Source organism: Caenorhabditis remanei, chromosome X (assembly GCF_010183535.1).
Source record: "Caenorhabditis remanei strain PX506 chromosome X, whole genome shotgun sequence".
Lineage (NCBI taxonomy): Eukaryota > Metazoa > Nematoda > Chromadorea > Rhabditida > Rhabditidae > Caenorhabditis > Caenorhabditis remanei.
Genome location: NC_071333.1, coordinates 2,993,238 through 3,011,182, shown reverse-complemented (window position 1 = coordinate 3,011,182; position 17,945 = coordinate 2,993,238). Strand labels below are relative to the sequence as shown.

The 17,945-nt window shown below is 37.6% G+C and overlaps 3 protein-coding genes across 3 annotated transcripts; 2 read left to right on the top strand and 1 right to left on the bottom strand.

Moving 5' to 3' along the window:
• Positions 1–421: 421 nt before the first annotated feature.
• GCK72_022582 (uncharacterized protein) lies at positions 422–712 on the top strand (the record flags this gene model as incomplete). Its single annotated transcript, XM_053734913.1, has 1 exon — positions 422–712. The coding sequence occupies one exon, from the start codon at positions 422–424 to the stop codon at positions 710–712; it is 291 nt and encodes a 96-aa protein (XP_053578479.1).
• Positions 713–8,921: 8,209 nt separating this feature from the next.
• Positions 8,922–10,764, bottom strand: GCK72_022581 (uncharacterized protein; the record flags this gene model as incomplete). The annotated part of the gene is made up of 4 exons (XM_003090675.2): positions 8,922–8,943; positions 9,020–9,138; positions 9,565–9,756; positions 10,237–10,764. 4 exons carry the CDS (start codon positions 10,762–10,764, stop codon positions 8,922–8,924), a joined length of 861 nt encoding a protein of 286 aa, XP_003090723.2.
• A 5,304-nt stretch (positions 10,765–16,068) lies between these two features.
• On the top strand, positions 16,069–17,726 carry GCK72_022580 (uncharacterized protein; the record flags this gene model as incomplete). Its single annotated transcript, XM_053734912.1, has 2 exons — positions 16,069–16,098; positions 17,526–17,726. 2 exons carry the CDS (start codon positions 16,069–16,071, stop codon positions 17,724–17,726), a joined length of 231 nt encoding a protein of 76 aa, XP_053578478.1.
• Positions 17,727–17,945: the final 219 nt, after the last annotated feature.

Sequence of the window (17,945 nt, the reverse complement as noted above, 5' to 3'; positions counted from 1 at the left end):
AAAATTGGTTCAAAAAATATAAAGAGTAGATCCTACTAATATAAATGGAGAGGGCAATTTTCAAAATGAAACAAAGTTAAGAGTTGTTTCAAAAGTTGTATCCTCAACTTGAGAGTGCTATTAAAAATTTAGACCCCGAAAATTCATACCTTGAAAATCAGGTTGATCAGCCATCTCATCGTCATCCGACGTGCCATCTGACGAAATATCTGTTATCTCAGTCATGTCGTCTTCTGACTTAGTCATGTCGTCTTCTGACTCAGACATATCGTCTTCTGACTTTCTCTTGGCTCACTCTTTTTCAGCTTCTTTTGCCTTCGCCTGTCAACAGTCTTCCTTTTGTCGCTATTGCGTTGCAAGCGGGAGCCAGCGTATTTGTGAGAGAGGTAAGTGGCGCATATATTGTTTTAATATACTAACCATGACGTTGCTGCAGCAAATTATTGACTTTCTCGTCGAAAAAGTCGGAAAACCTCTGCTGCTAGAAGTCAGAAACTTCGTCGACGAAATTGTCGACGAAGCTCTTTTAAAAACGGACGCTTCGGAGGACAACGCAGCGAAGTCGACTAAAGAAATAGAGGAGGAACCGATCGAGAATGGAACGGAGGATGCTTTGGAAGATGTAGGGGAAGATGCTCGGGAGGATGCTGGGGAGAACAACCCACCAGAAGACGACCAAACCGCACGTGTTCGTGGTGGAGGAAGAGGTTGATCGTGGGGGCGTGGTGGTCGCAGTCATGACGGTTTTTAATTAATGTAAGATATTGCACATCTGTTATTGTGTTCTTTGTTCTCTTTAAGAGCGTTGTTTATTGTGTTTTGTAAGAGAAGTTGTTATAGAGCGTCCTGTAGCCCCTCGATAGCCTCCGATACGTGTATCGGGCGCTTACAGGGCTTCTGCTGTGTTCCCTCGATAACTCTTTTCCTCTTATTTCCTATTGTATTGTAAAAGGCGGAACCAAATAGGTTTTTAATGCAGTTCTTCGCGGGACATGTTTTTTCCCTATAATAAATGGTTTTTGTAAATACTTGAGTTGTCAGCACATCGGGCACTTCCTTAAAACCACTGAGCCACCTTATTTGAAGTATAAATTGGGCGCATGTTCCCACCCTACTCGGCACATTACCGGCGGCAGCAGTCAGAAGACAGAAGGGGTGGCCACATCTGTAGTTAAATTCACAGATACAGTACTACAATTATTTTGGAATTTCTAATTTGATAAAAGATACCTCCTTTGACCGGTAACGCACCCGATGCCTCTAAGATGAGAGGAAGACAGTTCCTTCATTTGTCCAGGACAGGCCAGCGGCATACTCCGCGGCAGCCATGCTCTCTCTAAAAATCTTTCTTACAGAAGCAGACCATCTTCACCGCCAAGAGAGCCACACGGTTTTTAAATTTGTTTGTCTTTATATTTTATTAAAATACGCTCTACTTCTCTATAGATATATACTTATATTTTTAATAAAAACATAAAAAATTAATGAAGTAAAACATGAAAATTTTAATGAAATTTACTAAATAACATGCGCGCAGCTGAATTGCTTATCGAACAATTCTGATTCCGCAGTAGAGCACTAAACTTGTTATGAAGCCTTTAAAATCTTGTGGGACCCATAAAATCCTTATGGGACAACTAGAATTACATGGGACCCTAAAATTCCCATAGAACCACTAAAATCACTTAGGACCATCAAAATCCCTTAGGACCATTAATATCTCTTGGGACCATTAATATCCCTTGGGACCATTCAAATCACTTGGGACCATTAAAATCACTATGGGACCATTAAAATAGGATAGAGCCATTAATAATAAAAGTATATGCATTAATAATAAAAATATCTTAAAACTATCTGAAGACAGAATCTCCAAAAATATGACTACAGGCCTCCTTTAAGTAACCAATTTTTGATATTAAAAGTTTTTCTAAAGAACTTACCACTGTTCTCAGTTGACTCCTAATAAACAAAAACAAGAAATTAGAATTTAAAAATAATCAGTTTATATACAATGGCGACAGGGCATTCCGTTAGCCCATCTGTGAAATGATGTTGTTCATCTTTCTATCCCTTTTATACTTTTCTTTCTCCGTGGGGGTGGATCCTGTGTTGTTTTACGATCCCTCTTATAGTAGAATGAGTGAGAGGAAAGACGGAGAACGAGAGAGTACAGTCAGTAGCTTATTCTATCTCTCAATATACATCATAGAACAATGCAATAAATTGTATGGTAACTTTTGAGATAAAAATTTTCTGGAATGTCGGTAGAAAGTGTCTCACAACGGAAATACTAGTTAATCATTTTTTCTCCACATTTTCTGTTATACAAAAACTCCAAAAAAAAAATAACAATCTTGTTATCGAAATATTTTGATCAACCTTGTACGAGTGACTATTGACCAAGCTATCCCTTTCACTTCCGTCGTAAACTTTTGAAATTGTCTGCGTCGCTCGATTGTCGGCTGACCTTTTCTAACAGCCCTAGTGAAAAAAAGTTCAATGACCTGCTGACACACTTGCAAAGGAAAAGAAGAACATCACACCATCCGCCGAAGAGAACGAAAAAAAAACACCGCCGGCCAAAAAAAATGAGCGTTTAAACGGGTTGTCCACGGAGAGTACACAGCAGGTGACGGAGGTTTCGGAATTGTCGGGAAACGCCGATTTGAATGCCGTCTTTTGTGTTATTTTTTAGTTATTCGTGTTGTATTTATCTCGTTTCCTATAGTAAAAATTATAATTAAACCATAAACTCGTTAATTATCTTGTTTTGCAGATACCCACTCGTACTAAACGTCAAAGAAACCGATGGAAAGAGGTGAAGAATTTGACGCAACAGATTCGGAATGTTTCACGGATATTTGACCGGTTTTCTGGTTAGTATAATTATGTTGGAACTACATGATGCTCTCCGCCAGTATCTCATTGCAGGTTCAACTCACTGTTTATTGAAAAAGTGCGACAGCAAGATCTCTATTTTGTTTTTTAACAACGTTTTTCAAACATCTTATTCAGCATTAAATTCTCTTCAAACCGTAATAAGAAATCACGTGGCCGCGTTAAATCAAGACATGGAGAACAAAGCTGTATATTCGGTTATAAGAACAAATAAAAACGAACTGTGCTGGTGGAGGTGAAACAGATTCCGAACTTTGATAATCGGAATAATTCAGACACACGTAAGGAAGGGAAAAATAATAGTTGTAGAACAAAACTGTATATACGAAAATATGAATAAATAAAAACTAACTTTGATGAAAAGAGAGGTGTTTTTGAACGAAAGTACGTAAGGGAAGGAGTAATACATCACGCTAACAAAATGTTATGTTCACCAAACAAGACATGGAGACCAAAACTTAATAAGTTTCTATCCGAATTGATAGAATTCCATATTGCTTGCCGAGGTGGAAGTATTTCCGAACTTTGATGAAAAATAAGAGATTTCAGAACGTAAGTACGTAAGGAAAAGTATATTACATCACGCAAACTAAATTTGATGTTCACTAATTAGAAGATGGAGAACAAAACTAAATAAGAATTTCAACGATCAAGATTGTCAGCCCACCTCATAAAGAGATGAGCTTTTTCCAAAATTTATTTGAGTGGGGTGGAGGTTAGGTGAGTGCAAATAATGTTTATATACATATATTTACATTGATCTCAAGTCCCATTAAGGACTCCCACCTTCCACTTCTGAGATCAATTTCGAAAATTGACACAGACGACCTATATGAAACGAGCGGCCGACATCTCCCGGGTTCCGCCACTCACTGTGTTTTGTGTGTGAGTGGGCGGGGCGAAAACGTCCAATCGATCGCAGTGCTTGTAAATCAGTTTCTTTTCATTGTATTAGAACTGAAATTTTGTTAGCGTGATGTATTTATCTCTCTTTGCACTTTTTACCCTTAACAAGAAAAAAAAGAATAATCCCGCTAAATTTTATAAGAACGGTTTGAAATTTTTGAAAATTTGAGTTGGTGTCAGTTTTTTGAAAATTTCACACTCAAAAAAACTTTTTTTGAACAAAATTAATTTCTATTCTTAAAGCACTTGAAATTTGCTACATTTATGTCATAATCCCTTTTTTTCAATAACACTTCTAGACAGAGAAAAATATGATTTTTTTTTTAATTTCGAAAAAAAACTTTTTTTTCGAAAACTTTCAATTTCTCAAAAACAACGTCACGTCACAGGAAAACCTGTTATGGCTCATATATTCTTTTCAAAACTTATCGAATGAGCAAAAAAATCGGTACTTTAGGGGGGGGGGGGCAAATGAAGTACATTCCATGTAAGTTATTTTTGAACGTAAGTACGCTGGGGACAGATAAATACATCACGCTAACAAAATTTAATGTTAACTAAACAAGACATGGGGAACAAAACAGAAAAATTTCTGTTATAATCGATAAAATCTCACATTGCTTGCCGAGGTGGAACTTATTCCGAACTTTGATGAAAAGTAAGGGTTTTAAGAACGTAATTACGATGGGGAGAGATAAATACATCACGCTAACAAAATTTCAGTTCTAATACAATGAAAAGCAACTGATTTACAAGCACTGCGATCGATTGGACGTTTTCGCCCCGCCCACTCACACACAAAACACAGTGAGTGGCGGAACCCGGGATATGTCGGCCGCTCGTTTCCTATAGGTTGTCTGTGTCAATTTTCGGAATTGATCTCAGAAGTGGAAGGTGGGAGTCCTTAATGGGACTTGAGATCAATGTAAATATATGTATATAAACATTATTTGCACTCCCCTAACCTCCACCCACTCAAATAAATTTTGGAAAAAGCTCATCTCTTTATGAGGTGGGCTGACAATCTTGATCGTTGAAATTCTTATTTAGTTTTGTTCTCCATCTTCTAATTAGTGAACATGAAATTTAGTTTGCGTGATGTAATATACTTTTCCTTACGTACTTACGTTCTGAAATCTCTTACTATTCATCAAAGTTCGGAAATAGTTCCACCTCGGCAAGCAATATGGAATTCTATCAATTCGGATAGAAACTTATCAAGTTTTGGTCTCCATGTCTTGTTTGGTAAACATAACATTTTGTTAGCGTGATGTATTACTCCTTCCCTTACGTACTTTCGTTCAAAAACCCCTTTCTTTTCATCAAAGTTAGTTTTTATTTATTCATATTTTCGTATATACAGTTTTGTTCTACAACTATTATTTTTCCCCTTCCTTACGTGTCTGAATTACTCCAATTATCATGACATTTTGTCGAAGTTCGGAATCTGTTTCACCTCCACCAGCACAATTCGTTTTTATTTGTTCTTATAACCAAAACCTATTCTAAAGGAGAACGTTATAATGCTGGAATCAGTCCAGATGTCCTTTATTTTCAGAGTTTATCAGAAATTCAATATGACGTATTTCGAGGCGCTTGACGAATGTGATCTAAAATCACTCGAACATCGGAGACTGTGTATTGATTTGATTTTTACCTATAAACTAATGGTTACTAAAGAAATTATTATCGATGAACCTATATTGGAACTATTGGACCATTCATAACTACATCGGCATAGTTACTCTCTGGAGATCAAAAACTAAATAAGAATATCAACGATCAAGATTGTCAGCCCACCTCATAAAGAGATGAGCTTTTTCCAAAATTTATTTGAGTGGGGTGGAGGTTAGGGGAGTGCAAATAATGTTTATATACATCTATTTACATTGATTTCAAGTCCCATTAAGGACTCCCACCTTCCACTTCTGAGATCAATTTCGAAAATTGACACAGACGACCTATATGAAACGAGCGGCCGACATCTCCCGGGTTCCGCCACTCACTGTGTTTTGTGTGTGAGTGGGCGGGGCGAAAACGTCCAATCGATTGCAGTGCTTGTAAATCGGTCTCTTTTCATTGTATTAGAACTGAATATTTGTTAGCGTGATGTATTTATCTCTCTTTGCACTTCTTACCCTTAACGGGAAAAAAATAAATAATCCCGTTAAACTTTATTAGAACGGTTTGAAATTTTTGAAAATTTGAGTTGGTGTCAGTTTTTTGAAAATTTCACACTCAAAAAAAATTTTTTTGAACAAATTTAATTTGTATTCTTAAAGCACTTGAAATTTGCTACATTTATGTCATAATCCCTTTTTTCAATAACACTTCTAGACAGAAAAAAATATAATTTTTTTAAGAGGCGTTGTCTGTAAGATGAGGATTCCTCTTGGCACAGTTGCAAAAAGTTGCTTCAATCCGAACTCTTTTCACAGCATATGTACCCCTATGGTAGTAATTTACAAACAATATGTCACCAGTTCCCTATGACGTCATCCTAGGAAAATATGCCCAATAAGTGACTTTTCACCCAAAAATTCATAAAAATTTCAATTTTTCAGATAACTCTGCGAAAATTTTGTAACATGTTAAAAATGTTTTTGGCTACTTTCACACAAATTTCCAGCCCTCCAAACACCCCAGAAACCGTTCAATTAAATTTCATTTTCATGTTTTTTCAACTTTTCTCAAAAAATCCCTCTAGAAGCCATAAAATTTCAAATCGTATTCATATTCCCCGCAAAAAGTTTTATTAGGTACAATTAAAATCATCAAAAAGTAGGGGGACCATTTTGAGATATTTCGATTTTTCAAAAATCACTTAAGGGTCCGCCCTTATGAAAAAATTTTTTTCACGAAAAATTTACAGAAAAAATTTGTTCCGAAAATAGTCAGAATATCCATAAAACACATAAAATGACCCAATTCCAAAATATTACACCTCAGAAATATGTTTGAACCGATTTGGTTTTTTTCTTCATCAAACTTTTTTCCGTTTTTTGACGTTTTTATTGATAATTTGTACAGAAGCAATAAAATTTCAAAAGATTTTCTAACTTCTTGCAGTAATTAACATACGATCCAATGAAAATCATCAGAAAAGAGGGGGACCATTTTGAGATATTTTCATTTATTTCGAAAATCACATAAGGGTCCCCCCATGGAAAACAAATTGTATCGAAAAAATAATTCGACATTATTTTGATTCAAAAACGTTCAGAGCTTTGATGAAATATTACAAAACCAAATGAAAAAAAAATTTTGAACGTTTTTGCATCGAAATGATGTCGAATTATTTTTTCGATACAATTTTTTTTTCCATGGGGGGACCCTTGTGTGATTTTCGAAATAAATGAAAATATATCAAAATGGTCCCCCTCTTTTCTGATGATTTTAGATGGATCGTATGTTAATTACTGCGGGAATTTAGTGCATAAGTTAAAATTTTATTGCTTCTGTACAAATTATTTATAAAAACGTCGAAAAACGAAAAAAAAGTTTGATGAAGAAAAAAAACAAATCGGTTCAAACATATTTTTGAGGTGTAATATTTCGGAATCGGGTCATTTTATGTGTTTTATAAATATTCTGACTATTTTCGGAACAAATTTTTTCTTTCAATTTTTCGTTAAAAATGTTTTTTTCATAAAATGTTTTTCATACCCTTATGTGATTTTTGAAAAAATTGAAATATCTCAAAATGGTCCCTCTGATTTTTAATGATTTTAATTGTACCTAATAGAACTTTTTGCGGAGAATATGTATACGGTTTGAAATTTTATGGCTTCTAGAGGGATTTTTTGAGAAAAGTTGAAAAAACATGATAATGAAATTTAATTGAACGGTTTCTGGGGTGTCTGGAGGGCTGGAAATTTGGGTAGGTCAAAACCACACCAAACATGTTGCGAAAGTTTCCTTGAAAATCGCGGCCGGCCGCGGTTTTCTAGCATATCAACTGAAAACATGACTTGATATGCTTTTGACTTTTTGGTACAAATCTGGCAACCAGGGTTCGACCCCCCTCGTGGCCACGTGAATAGAGAGAGACCAGCCGGCTCAACCGCCGAAGGCGGGGGAGACAGGCTGGTATATATATATATATGTACCAGCCTATCTGCTTCGCCTTCGGCGATTCAGTCGGCTGGCCTCTCCTCATTCACGTGGCCACCTTCTCTCAAACGTGCTCGCATGGCCGAGTGGTCTAAAGCGGCTGTCGCTGTCCAAAGCACGGCAGTTCGGTTTTGCCCGCTGGCTCAGTTTCTCTTCTCTTTCCAAAATCGTTGCGGACAGCGCCTCAGACAGACAGACAAACACCATTTGTCTTTTATATATAAGAATGATATCTGCCAATTCCAGCAGTGTGAGTCTCCCGGGAAACCCTTCCCGGTAAATTCTGTTTAGCGAAATTTCCCTAGTCCTGGAACCTCACACTGAATGCAAGTGAATACACATACTAACGAGAGGTTTACATTTTTACGCATTATCACCTGTTCACCACACCCCAATGATTTTATTCAGTTGCTTTGACATTTGTCTTGAAATTCTAGGTGTGATCGTTTTATCAAACAAACATTTACAAAATGGGAACAAGAAGAAAAAAAACAAGAATTTCTCAATGTGGGGACACTATCGTTCGGGAGAAGAATTGATAAGAAGGTGATGGAGAAGGCATTGCCCTTGATATGATAACTCTGAAAATGATAGATACAGTAACCTATGTAGTCGTTGTGGAGTTTTATCGATATCGCCATCACTCCCCCTTTCGACTTACCGGGCTCAGCATGAAATTTTCCATCATTAGAAATAGATTATAAGCAGTGGTCAGGTGGATTATGATCTTGTATTGGGGTATAGTCTTGGACTTCTCAGTCTTGAAGAGGATATACCAAAATAATAAGAACAATACGATTGAAACAAAGTTGACCAATGAAAAGAGAAGAGTTGCCAGGTCGTTGAACATGATCTGAAATTTTTTTTTTGTTTTATTAGTTTTAAATAGAAATAAGAGAAAGGAGGGTAATTAGGTTAGGGGGTAATAAGGGATGCTAAAAAGACCTTGAAAAAGAAAAGAAAGAAGAAAAAATCCATTGTATTTTTCTGCCAGTTGTTGATCAGTTGCAGAGTTCTTTGTATCTGAAAAATAACCAATTAGTCTAAGTTCTGCAATCTCACTCCACCGAGTCCAGTGGTGCGAAACTGCTATACGTACCTCCGATGTTCTCCATTATCTCCATTATTTCCTCCAATCAGTCTACAACACAGGTTCGCTCCACCGCGAAGATGGCGTTGCCCACACTTCCGCTTGCGAATTGATCTGACCGGGTTTTTCTGAAAATGTCTTTTTCTTATTGATGTCCCATTCCATATCGCTATCACACTATGAACTATGCTATGAGCTAACATGGAATGACTCCCGACTGGCTCCACAAAATTTACGAATTTATTGGCTTATTTGATAGATTCTACAGAAAAAGTGACAAATCTAATAGCTTTTCCGGTGACTGGACCTAATTTTCGAGATTTTCAGATTTTTAGAAAATCAATTTTTTTTCAAAATTTTTTTTTCATCATTTTTTTTCTCAATGTTCTCCCATCTGGCGAAAAAAGCAAAAACAAGTAAAAAAAGAGAATTTCATAGACTTTTCGATAGGCTATAAAAATGTTTTTGGTCATGTTCCTACTTTGTACCGATACCGATATCGGAATTTCATTACGCATTCCACCTTCCGCCCAAACCCAAAAAAGTCCGCTTACCGGTCCAATTACAGCATTATATATCAGCATGAATAAATTATATCCGTTGCTGATGTGTACGATAGCCTTGTATTGGGCTATAGTATTCGAGTTCTCAGTCTTGGCAAAGATAATCCAGATTAGCAGAAACAGTACGATTGATGCGAAATTGACCAGTGAAGGGAGAAGAGTTGCCATGTCGTTGAAGATCATCTGAAATTTTTATTGTTTTATTAGTTTTTAATAGAAAACAAGAGACGAGGAGAGATAATAGCGGAAAAGAGAGAGGAGAAAGAGGGGGGGTGGGGGTAATTAGAGGGTGTTGAAAATCAAAAACTTGAAAAAAAAGAAGAAGAAAAAATCCATTGTAGTTTTCTTGTTGCATAGGAGACGGATTTCCAATTGTGATTATCTCTGAAAACAACCAATTAGTCTATGCTTTTGCAACTTCGCTCCACCGAGTCCAGTGGAGCGAGACTACAACACGTACCTCTGATGCTCCATTATCTCCTCCAAAATCAGTCTACAATACAGTTTCGCTCCACCGCGAAGATGGCGTTGCCCACATTTCCATTTGTGGACTGATCTGACCGGATTTTTCTGGAAATTACTTTTTCTTATTGATGTCCCATTCCCTATCGCTTTTGAACTATGAACTATGCTGTGAGCTAAGCTATGAAACTTACTTAAAACCATCCACACCACCAAAAACGATCCAGTCGCCTCGAGGCTCGCCATTACAACGATCCAAACACCAAACGCCTCTCCGATCTTGATTTCCATACCAGAATAGACGGATAGAGGGATCAACACCAGGACTGGAGCCAAAACGGTGATCCCATGAAAGATGATCTCAAAGAGCCCACCGGCGATGAGAGCTTGCCGTGGCTTCTTCGGACTTTCCTTATGGGTTGCCAAGGTGTAGAGAATCTTGGTGTAGCCGAGACTCAATAGCAAGCTCCATCCCATTAGAACGATCGATGCAATATTCCAGTCCCCATAAGCAAAGCCGACAAGCGGGAAGGCTTCGATTTGTTGGTTCCGTTGAGTGATTATGGAGAGGCGGTTGGCATCATGGAGCTGAGGACCATAGGATAGCCAGGAGATACCGGGGATGAAGAAGGAGGCAGTGATCAGAAGAGCACTAGCAACCACGACACTCCCTGTGAGAATTTGATCCTTTCGATTCCATTGGTTGATTGAATGCCGGTGCTCTGCCATCCTCCACAGGCAGATGAGTGGCTTTAGGGCAAGGTAGAGGAGGATGGTGATGAGGAGGAGTTGAGTGAAGCGGAGGTGGAAAATGGTGGTTGGGGACAGGAGGAAGAAACTGTAGTTTTGGAAGAATCTGGAAGAAAGAGCCTTGTGCTGAGATCGCTTATAACTAGCTAAGATTGGCTAAAATGGTCAAAAATCGTCTGAGATGGGTCAAAATTGACCAAGATCGCTCAAAACCGCTAAAAATTGTTTTAGATCCTCTAAAATTGCTTATCATCATATATCATATCACATAAGACTGTCTAAAATCGTCAAATATCGATTGGGACCGGCCAAAATTGGATGAGATTATCAATGATCACCACAGATTGTCTAAAATCGATTGGGAGCTTTTGAAAGTGCTTAACGTCGATTAAGATTGCTTACGATAGTCTAGGATTGTCAAAGATTGCCAAAAATGGTTTAAAATTGTCTAAGACTGGCTAAAATTGGCCAAAATTGATTATGATGCTCTAAAATGCTTTAAGTTATCTTAAGATAGCTTAGGATCGTTTTAGATCGCCTAAGATTGTCTAAGATCAATTGGAATCAGCAAAAAACTGGCTGAGATCGTCAAAGATTACTTAAGATAACCTAAGATTGTTTGAGATCGCCTAAAATGGGTTTACGGGTTTACTTTTGAATTGCGCATTTCAAAAACGTTAATTTTCTTGTGAGAAATATTGTTCAACTTAAGAGACACTATCTGTAAGAGTGAGAATGTTTGTGTTGGGCCTTGGCACAGTTACAAAAAGTTGTTTCAATCCGAACTCTTTTTACAGCATATGTACCCCTATGGTAGTGATTTACAAACAGTATGTCACCAATCCCCTATGACGTCATCATAGGAAAATATGACCAATTGACTTTTCCCCCAAAAATTCACAAAAATTTTAATTTTTGAGATAACTCTGCGAAACTTTCGGTACATGTTCGGAGTGTTTTTGACTACCCTTACACAAATTTCCAGCCCTCCAGACACCCCAGAAACCGTTCAGTTAAATTTCATTTTCATGTTTTTTCAACTTTTCTCAAAAAATCCCTCTAGAAGCCATAAAATTTCAAATCGTATTCATATTCTCCGCAAAGTGTTCTATTAAATTTAGAAAAAAATTGTGAAAAAATTTTTTTCATAAGAGGGGACCCTTATGTGATTTTTGAAAAAATCGAAATATCTCAAAATGGTCCACCTACTTTTTCATGACTTTAATTAAATTTAATAGAACACTTTGCGGGAAATATGAATACGATTTGAAATTTGAGTACTTCTAGAGGGATTTTTTGAGAAAAGTTGAAAAAACATGAAAATGAAATTTAACTAAACGGTTTCTGGGGTGTCTGGAGGGCTCGAAATTTGTGTAAGGGTAGTCAAAAACACTCCTAACATGTACCGAAAGTTTCGCAGAGTTATCTCAAAAATTTATATTTTTGTGATGTTTTGGGGGAAAAGTCAATTATTGGTCATATTTTCCTATGATGACGTCATAGGGGACTGGTGACATATTTTTTGTAAATCACTACCATAGGGGTACATATGCTGTAAAAAGAGTTCGGATTGAAACAACTTTTTGCAACTGTGCCAAGAGGAATCCTCATCTTACAGACAACGCCTCTTAAAGATTACATCACGGTGTTTGGAAAACTCTAATAACTTCATGTTTATATTGATTGTGTAAAACAAACCAGCATCTCCATTTTCATAGTTGCCCGCTTTTTGATAAAAGTCTAGGAATCTTTCGGAAATCTGGAAATTCGGAAATAGAGAAAAAATGGAAAATCAAAAGATCTAAAGATAATATGGGGAGATGTCTGTCCGGATGTTTGTTTGTTCGGATGTCCACAAGTTCAGGTGACGGACCAAAAAGTTGACTATGTCTCTCTGTCTGTCAGCCCGGATGTCCATCCCTATTTCTGTTAGTCCGGATGTCCACTTACCTCTTCACACTTGTTGTCCAGTTGCATAAATAGAAATAAATAAAATATTAGAATTCCAAAAAAATCATACGGAACCTGACCTTAACACAAAAAGTCTGTTGAATAATGTATGAATCTGATGGTACCATGATACTGTATTTATACTGGTCCTGAAGGCCACGCCCACCAGTTACTGTAGCGGTAAACAAAACGATTATACAGTCCTAAGAGACAGATGGGTAGAGCTTAGAGGAGACAGAACGTGGGGAGGGGAGAGACGCAGAGTATATACAAGGGAAAAATTTGAAAAAAGAGGGGACCAACCGGTTGTCGGGAAGGTACTTAATTAGTGGCTACAAAAAAGGGGAAGGCGGGGAAAAATTAGAGCAGGAAAGGGAATAACAAAAATGGAGAAGATGAGCAGATGGAAGAGAGATTTGAATTTGAATTTGAATTCGGAGTATAATTGGTACAGGAAATTCTTAGACGGTTCGAAACCGAGGCGTTTCATAACTGATTTTTTCAAATGAATGTTCAGTTTCGATACAAGTGCGCTCCATTGGACTAGAAGAAACTATTCAAATAGTGATTGAGCCGATTAAGCTACGTATCGAATGTTTAGTCGAACGGTATCAAAGAACATGACACAAATCAAATTGCGAAAAGATAACGGGTAGTAGATTGAATGTACACTTTTGCCTGTTCTAAAAGACTCCCCCGTATGCTTTAAAAAAACCGGCGATTCTACTCACTACAAACACGTGCTATGAAGAGAGAACTGGAATCGTTTCAAATACCTCTTCGTTTTTTTTTGAACTCTCCGTTTGACTAATGCAATACAATTTACAAAAAAAAGTTGTTGCTTTGCTAAGAACATCATGTAGATGCAAATGCCAAACACTACGTTATAAGCGTTTCGTATAGCTGTATAGCTTTTGAAGTCGAAGAAAATGCATTTAAACATCCTAAATAGGTCAAAAACAGTTTAATAACGAGATAATTGTCTTCCACAGCTCTAAAAATGTCAAAAACGCTTGAACTACGTGGCTGTTTGCTTCAGAACTGTTAACTCGCGTTTATAGCGTCCTAAGTCGTTATAAAAGTTGAATATGTGTCAAACGTGTTCCAGCTAGCACTATAGCTGTCCAAACTTGTCAAAAGTGCGCCAGATATTTCAAACATTTCTCTGAAGACTGTTGATTCTCTGAAGACTGTTGATTTCTCTGAAGACTGTTGATGTTGATTTTCTCATCTCAGTCAATGAAAATCAATAGAGTTCTACCGTAAAAGTCACCGAGGCCCATACCATGACACTCAGGGAAAAAAATAGAGTTCTAACAAAATTTCAGTTCTAATACAATGAAAAGAGACCGATTTACAAGCACTGCAATCGATTGGACGTTTTCTCCCCGCCCACTCACACACAAAACACAGTGAATGGCGGAACCCGGGAGATGTCGGCCGCTCGTTTCATATAGGTCGTCGGTGTCAATTTTCGAAATTGATCTCAGAAGTGGAAGGTGGGAGTCCTTAATGGGACTTGAGATCAATGTAAATATATGTATATAAACATTATTTGCACTCCCCTAACCTCCACCCCACTCAAATAAATTTTGGAAAAAGCTCATCTCTTTATGAGGTGGGCTGACAATCTTGATCTTTGATATTCTTATACTGTTGTCACAAGCTGACAGAAGGTCCCAAAACTTTGCTAGGCTCTCGACCGCCTTTTTCCTAAGTGTCATGGTATGGACCTCGATGACTTTTACGGTAGAACTCTATTGATTTTCATTGACTGAGATGAGAAAATCAACTCGGGGTCTACCAGCACGTTGTTGTGAAAGACATTGTTTGCAGATCTTGCATCGGAGGTATCGTATTTGTTCCAGGAAATTACACCTTTCAAGTTGCCAGAGCTATCCTTCAGGCACCTTTCGCCCCACAATTCATGTTCTTCTGGTGGTCAAGGTAAAACGGATAACAGTTGTAATCAATCTCGAGTTGGCAGGAAGTCTTCGGTCCAGCTTCGTATGACCTGGGAAAGGTTCTCTATTTAATGTCAATAACAACTGTGTTTACAACAGACTAAAGAAAACGTCCATGATTTTCTTGTTTTGCTGGTTAAAATAACGTTGTCGGTGACTTTTGTTTATTTGAATGGTAAAGAGCTATTTAGAGCACTTTTGCCTTGTTTTTGCATTTGGAAAGCGGTGTGAGGAGTCTTTAGAAAAATGTTTGAAATATCTGGCGCACTTTTGACAAGTTTGGACAGCTATAGTGCTAGCTGGAACACGTTTGACACATATTCAACTTTTATAACGACTTAGGACGCTATAAACGCGAGTTAACAGTTCTGAAGCAAACAGCCACGTAGTTCAAGCGTTTTTGATATTTTTAGAGCTGTGGAAGACAATTATCTCGTTATTAAACTGTTTTTGACCTATTTAGGATGTTTAAACGCATTTTCTTCGACTTCAAAAGCTATACAGCTATACGAAACGCTTATAACGTAGTGTTTGGCATTTGCATCTACATGATGTTCTTAGCAAAGCAACAACTTTTTTTTTGTAAATTGTATTGCATTAGTCAAACGGAGAGTTCAAAAAAAAACGAAGAGGTATTTGAAACGATTCCAGTTCTCTCTTCATATGTTTGTAGTGAGTAGAATCGCCGGTTTTTTTAAAGCATACGGGGGAGTCTTTTAGAACAGGCAAAAGTGTACATTCAATCTACTACCCGTTATCTTTTCGCAATTTGATTTGTGTCATGTTCTTTGATACCGTTCGACTAAACATTCGATACGTAGCTTAATCGGCTCAATCACTATTTGAATAGTTTCTTCTAGTCCAATGGAGCGCACTTGTATCGAAACTGAACATTCATTTGAAAAAATCAGTTATGAAACGCCTCGGTTTCGAACCGTCTAAGAATTTCCTGTACCAATTATACTCCGAATTCAAATTCAAATTCAAATCTCTCTTCCATCTGCTCATCTTCTCCATTTTTGTTATTCCCTTTCCAGCTCCGGCTTAATTTTTCCCCTCCTCCCTTTATTTTGTAGCCACTAATTAAGTACCTTCCCGACAACCGGTTGGTCCCTTCTTTTTTCAAATTTTGTTCTCGTATACTCCCCTCCCCACGTTCTCTCTTTTCTAAGCTCTACCCATCTGTCTCTTAGGACTGTATAATCGTTTTGTTTACCGCTACAGTAACTGGTGGGCGTGGCCTTCAGGACCAGTATAAATACAGTATCATGGTACCATTAGATCCATACATTATTCAACAGACTTTTTGTGTTAAGGTCATGTTCCGTATGATTTTTTTGGAATTCTAATATTTTATTCATTTCTATTCATGCAACTACTGGACAAGAAGTGTGAGAAGGTGAGTGGACATCCGGACAAACTGAAATAGGGATGGACGTCCAGGCTGACCGACATAGAGACATAGTCAACTCTTCTGTTCTTCACCTGAACTTGTAGACATCCGGACAGGCATCTCCACATATGATCCTTAGATCTTCTAATTTTCGATTTTTCTGGATTTCCGAATATCCAGATTTCCGAAAGATTTCTAAACTTTTATCAAAAAGCGGGCAACTATGAAAATGGAAATGCTGGTTTGTTCTACACAATCAATATAAACATGAAGTTATTAGTATTTTCCAAACACCGTGATGTAATCTTTAAGTTGAACAATATTTCTCTCAAGAAAATTAACGTTTTTGAAAAGCGCAATTCAAAAGTGGACGGAGCTATCAAAATGTACTCAACTACTACAAAAAAATTTTCTTATATACTTAACGTTATCCATCTATTTTCAGGTATGAACCATATCACGCTACTCTATGAAAAGATACGGAATCATATAAAGTAGGTAGACACTGGCAATGTTATCCTTCTATTCCCCTTCACAGCATTGGTAAGAATTGTACTTTGTGGTTTGTAAGGCTCACCCAGGGAAACTAAGCATTTTTTCGAGCTCAGATTTGAATCATAGGCTTGCCCTCCAAAAGAGTTCGGCTTAGGATCATCACTCAAAGCTTGCACCGCTACTTGAATCGCAAGAGATGTTTTTGAGAGCGGAGCCTAAAATTCATTGTCTTCAATTTTTAAATTTGAAGACAACGAACATCATTGTTTCACAGCAGTGCGAGGCAAAAGGTCTGGGAAAAAATACTTTGAACTTTCAGAATCGCGTTGCGTGCGCGTCGCACCTTATACTAATATTTTAAATTTACGATAAGTAAACGTAAAATCCCTGACACACAGTCAAGTTTTTTGTCACCGTGCCAACCGTTGTGCGACGGAGCGCGTTTTCTCGACATTACGCCTCGCACTGATGTGCTGCATTTGACAGAAATTGTAGTTTGTAGTCTCTAACATGCAGCTCCCAATTCTTCATCTCCTATTCCATTCAGGTAGTATTCGATCTTTGCCTGCTTGGTCCTCCAACAATCCGTGAGCAATAAAACAACTTGAACAACCATTTTCGCCAACAACACGAACGATGGAAATGAGGAAGAAACAACGCGAAAAAGAGGAAAAGAAATAGGAATCGAAGGCGGAGAAACAAAAACAAAAAAAAGCGGAAAGTGAAGAACAGAAGCATTTTCAGAAGGCCTCAAAGGTGAGGGACCAATTGTAGTGGTAGTGATTTTCCAATAAAAATTTTTGCTACATGTTAGAGAAATATTTGACTACCTCCACACAAGATTTCAGTCTCTCAGAGACCCTAGAAACAATCCAAGTATATAGTGTTCTCACTCTCGCTTGTTTCCCGTAACCTACATAAATATTTACCAGTTTCAGATGCCTCATAGAGAAGCTCCTACCTTTCCTTTCCCACCTCGAATGATGGAAGTCATCGACATGGTTGAACACAACCATCTGGAAAACTACGCGAATGCCCCAGAAGACACCAACGACTACATATTCCTCCTATTCCGTTTGATCGTCATCATCATTCTCTTCTTCATTGGAAAACTGCGTATCGATTGGGCTGCCTACTAATTATTCTTTTAATTATTTTTTGTAACTTTCGATACTTTTCGTGATAATTTACTCGAAGTGATAAAGTATCCCCATTGAAACATTGTTTTCTGACTGTTGATGCTTGAGGGTGGAGGGTTCCTGTATCCCAACTAATTCTCCTCTATAAAATCATTTGCGGCTCCACTTTCTTTCCAGAAATCCACTCTTATGTCAGACTGTCCAACTCTAACAAACGAC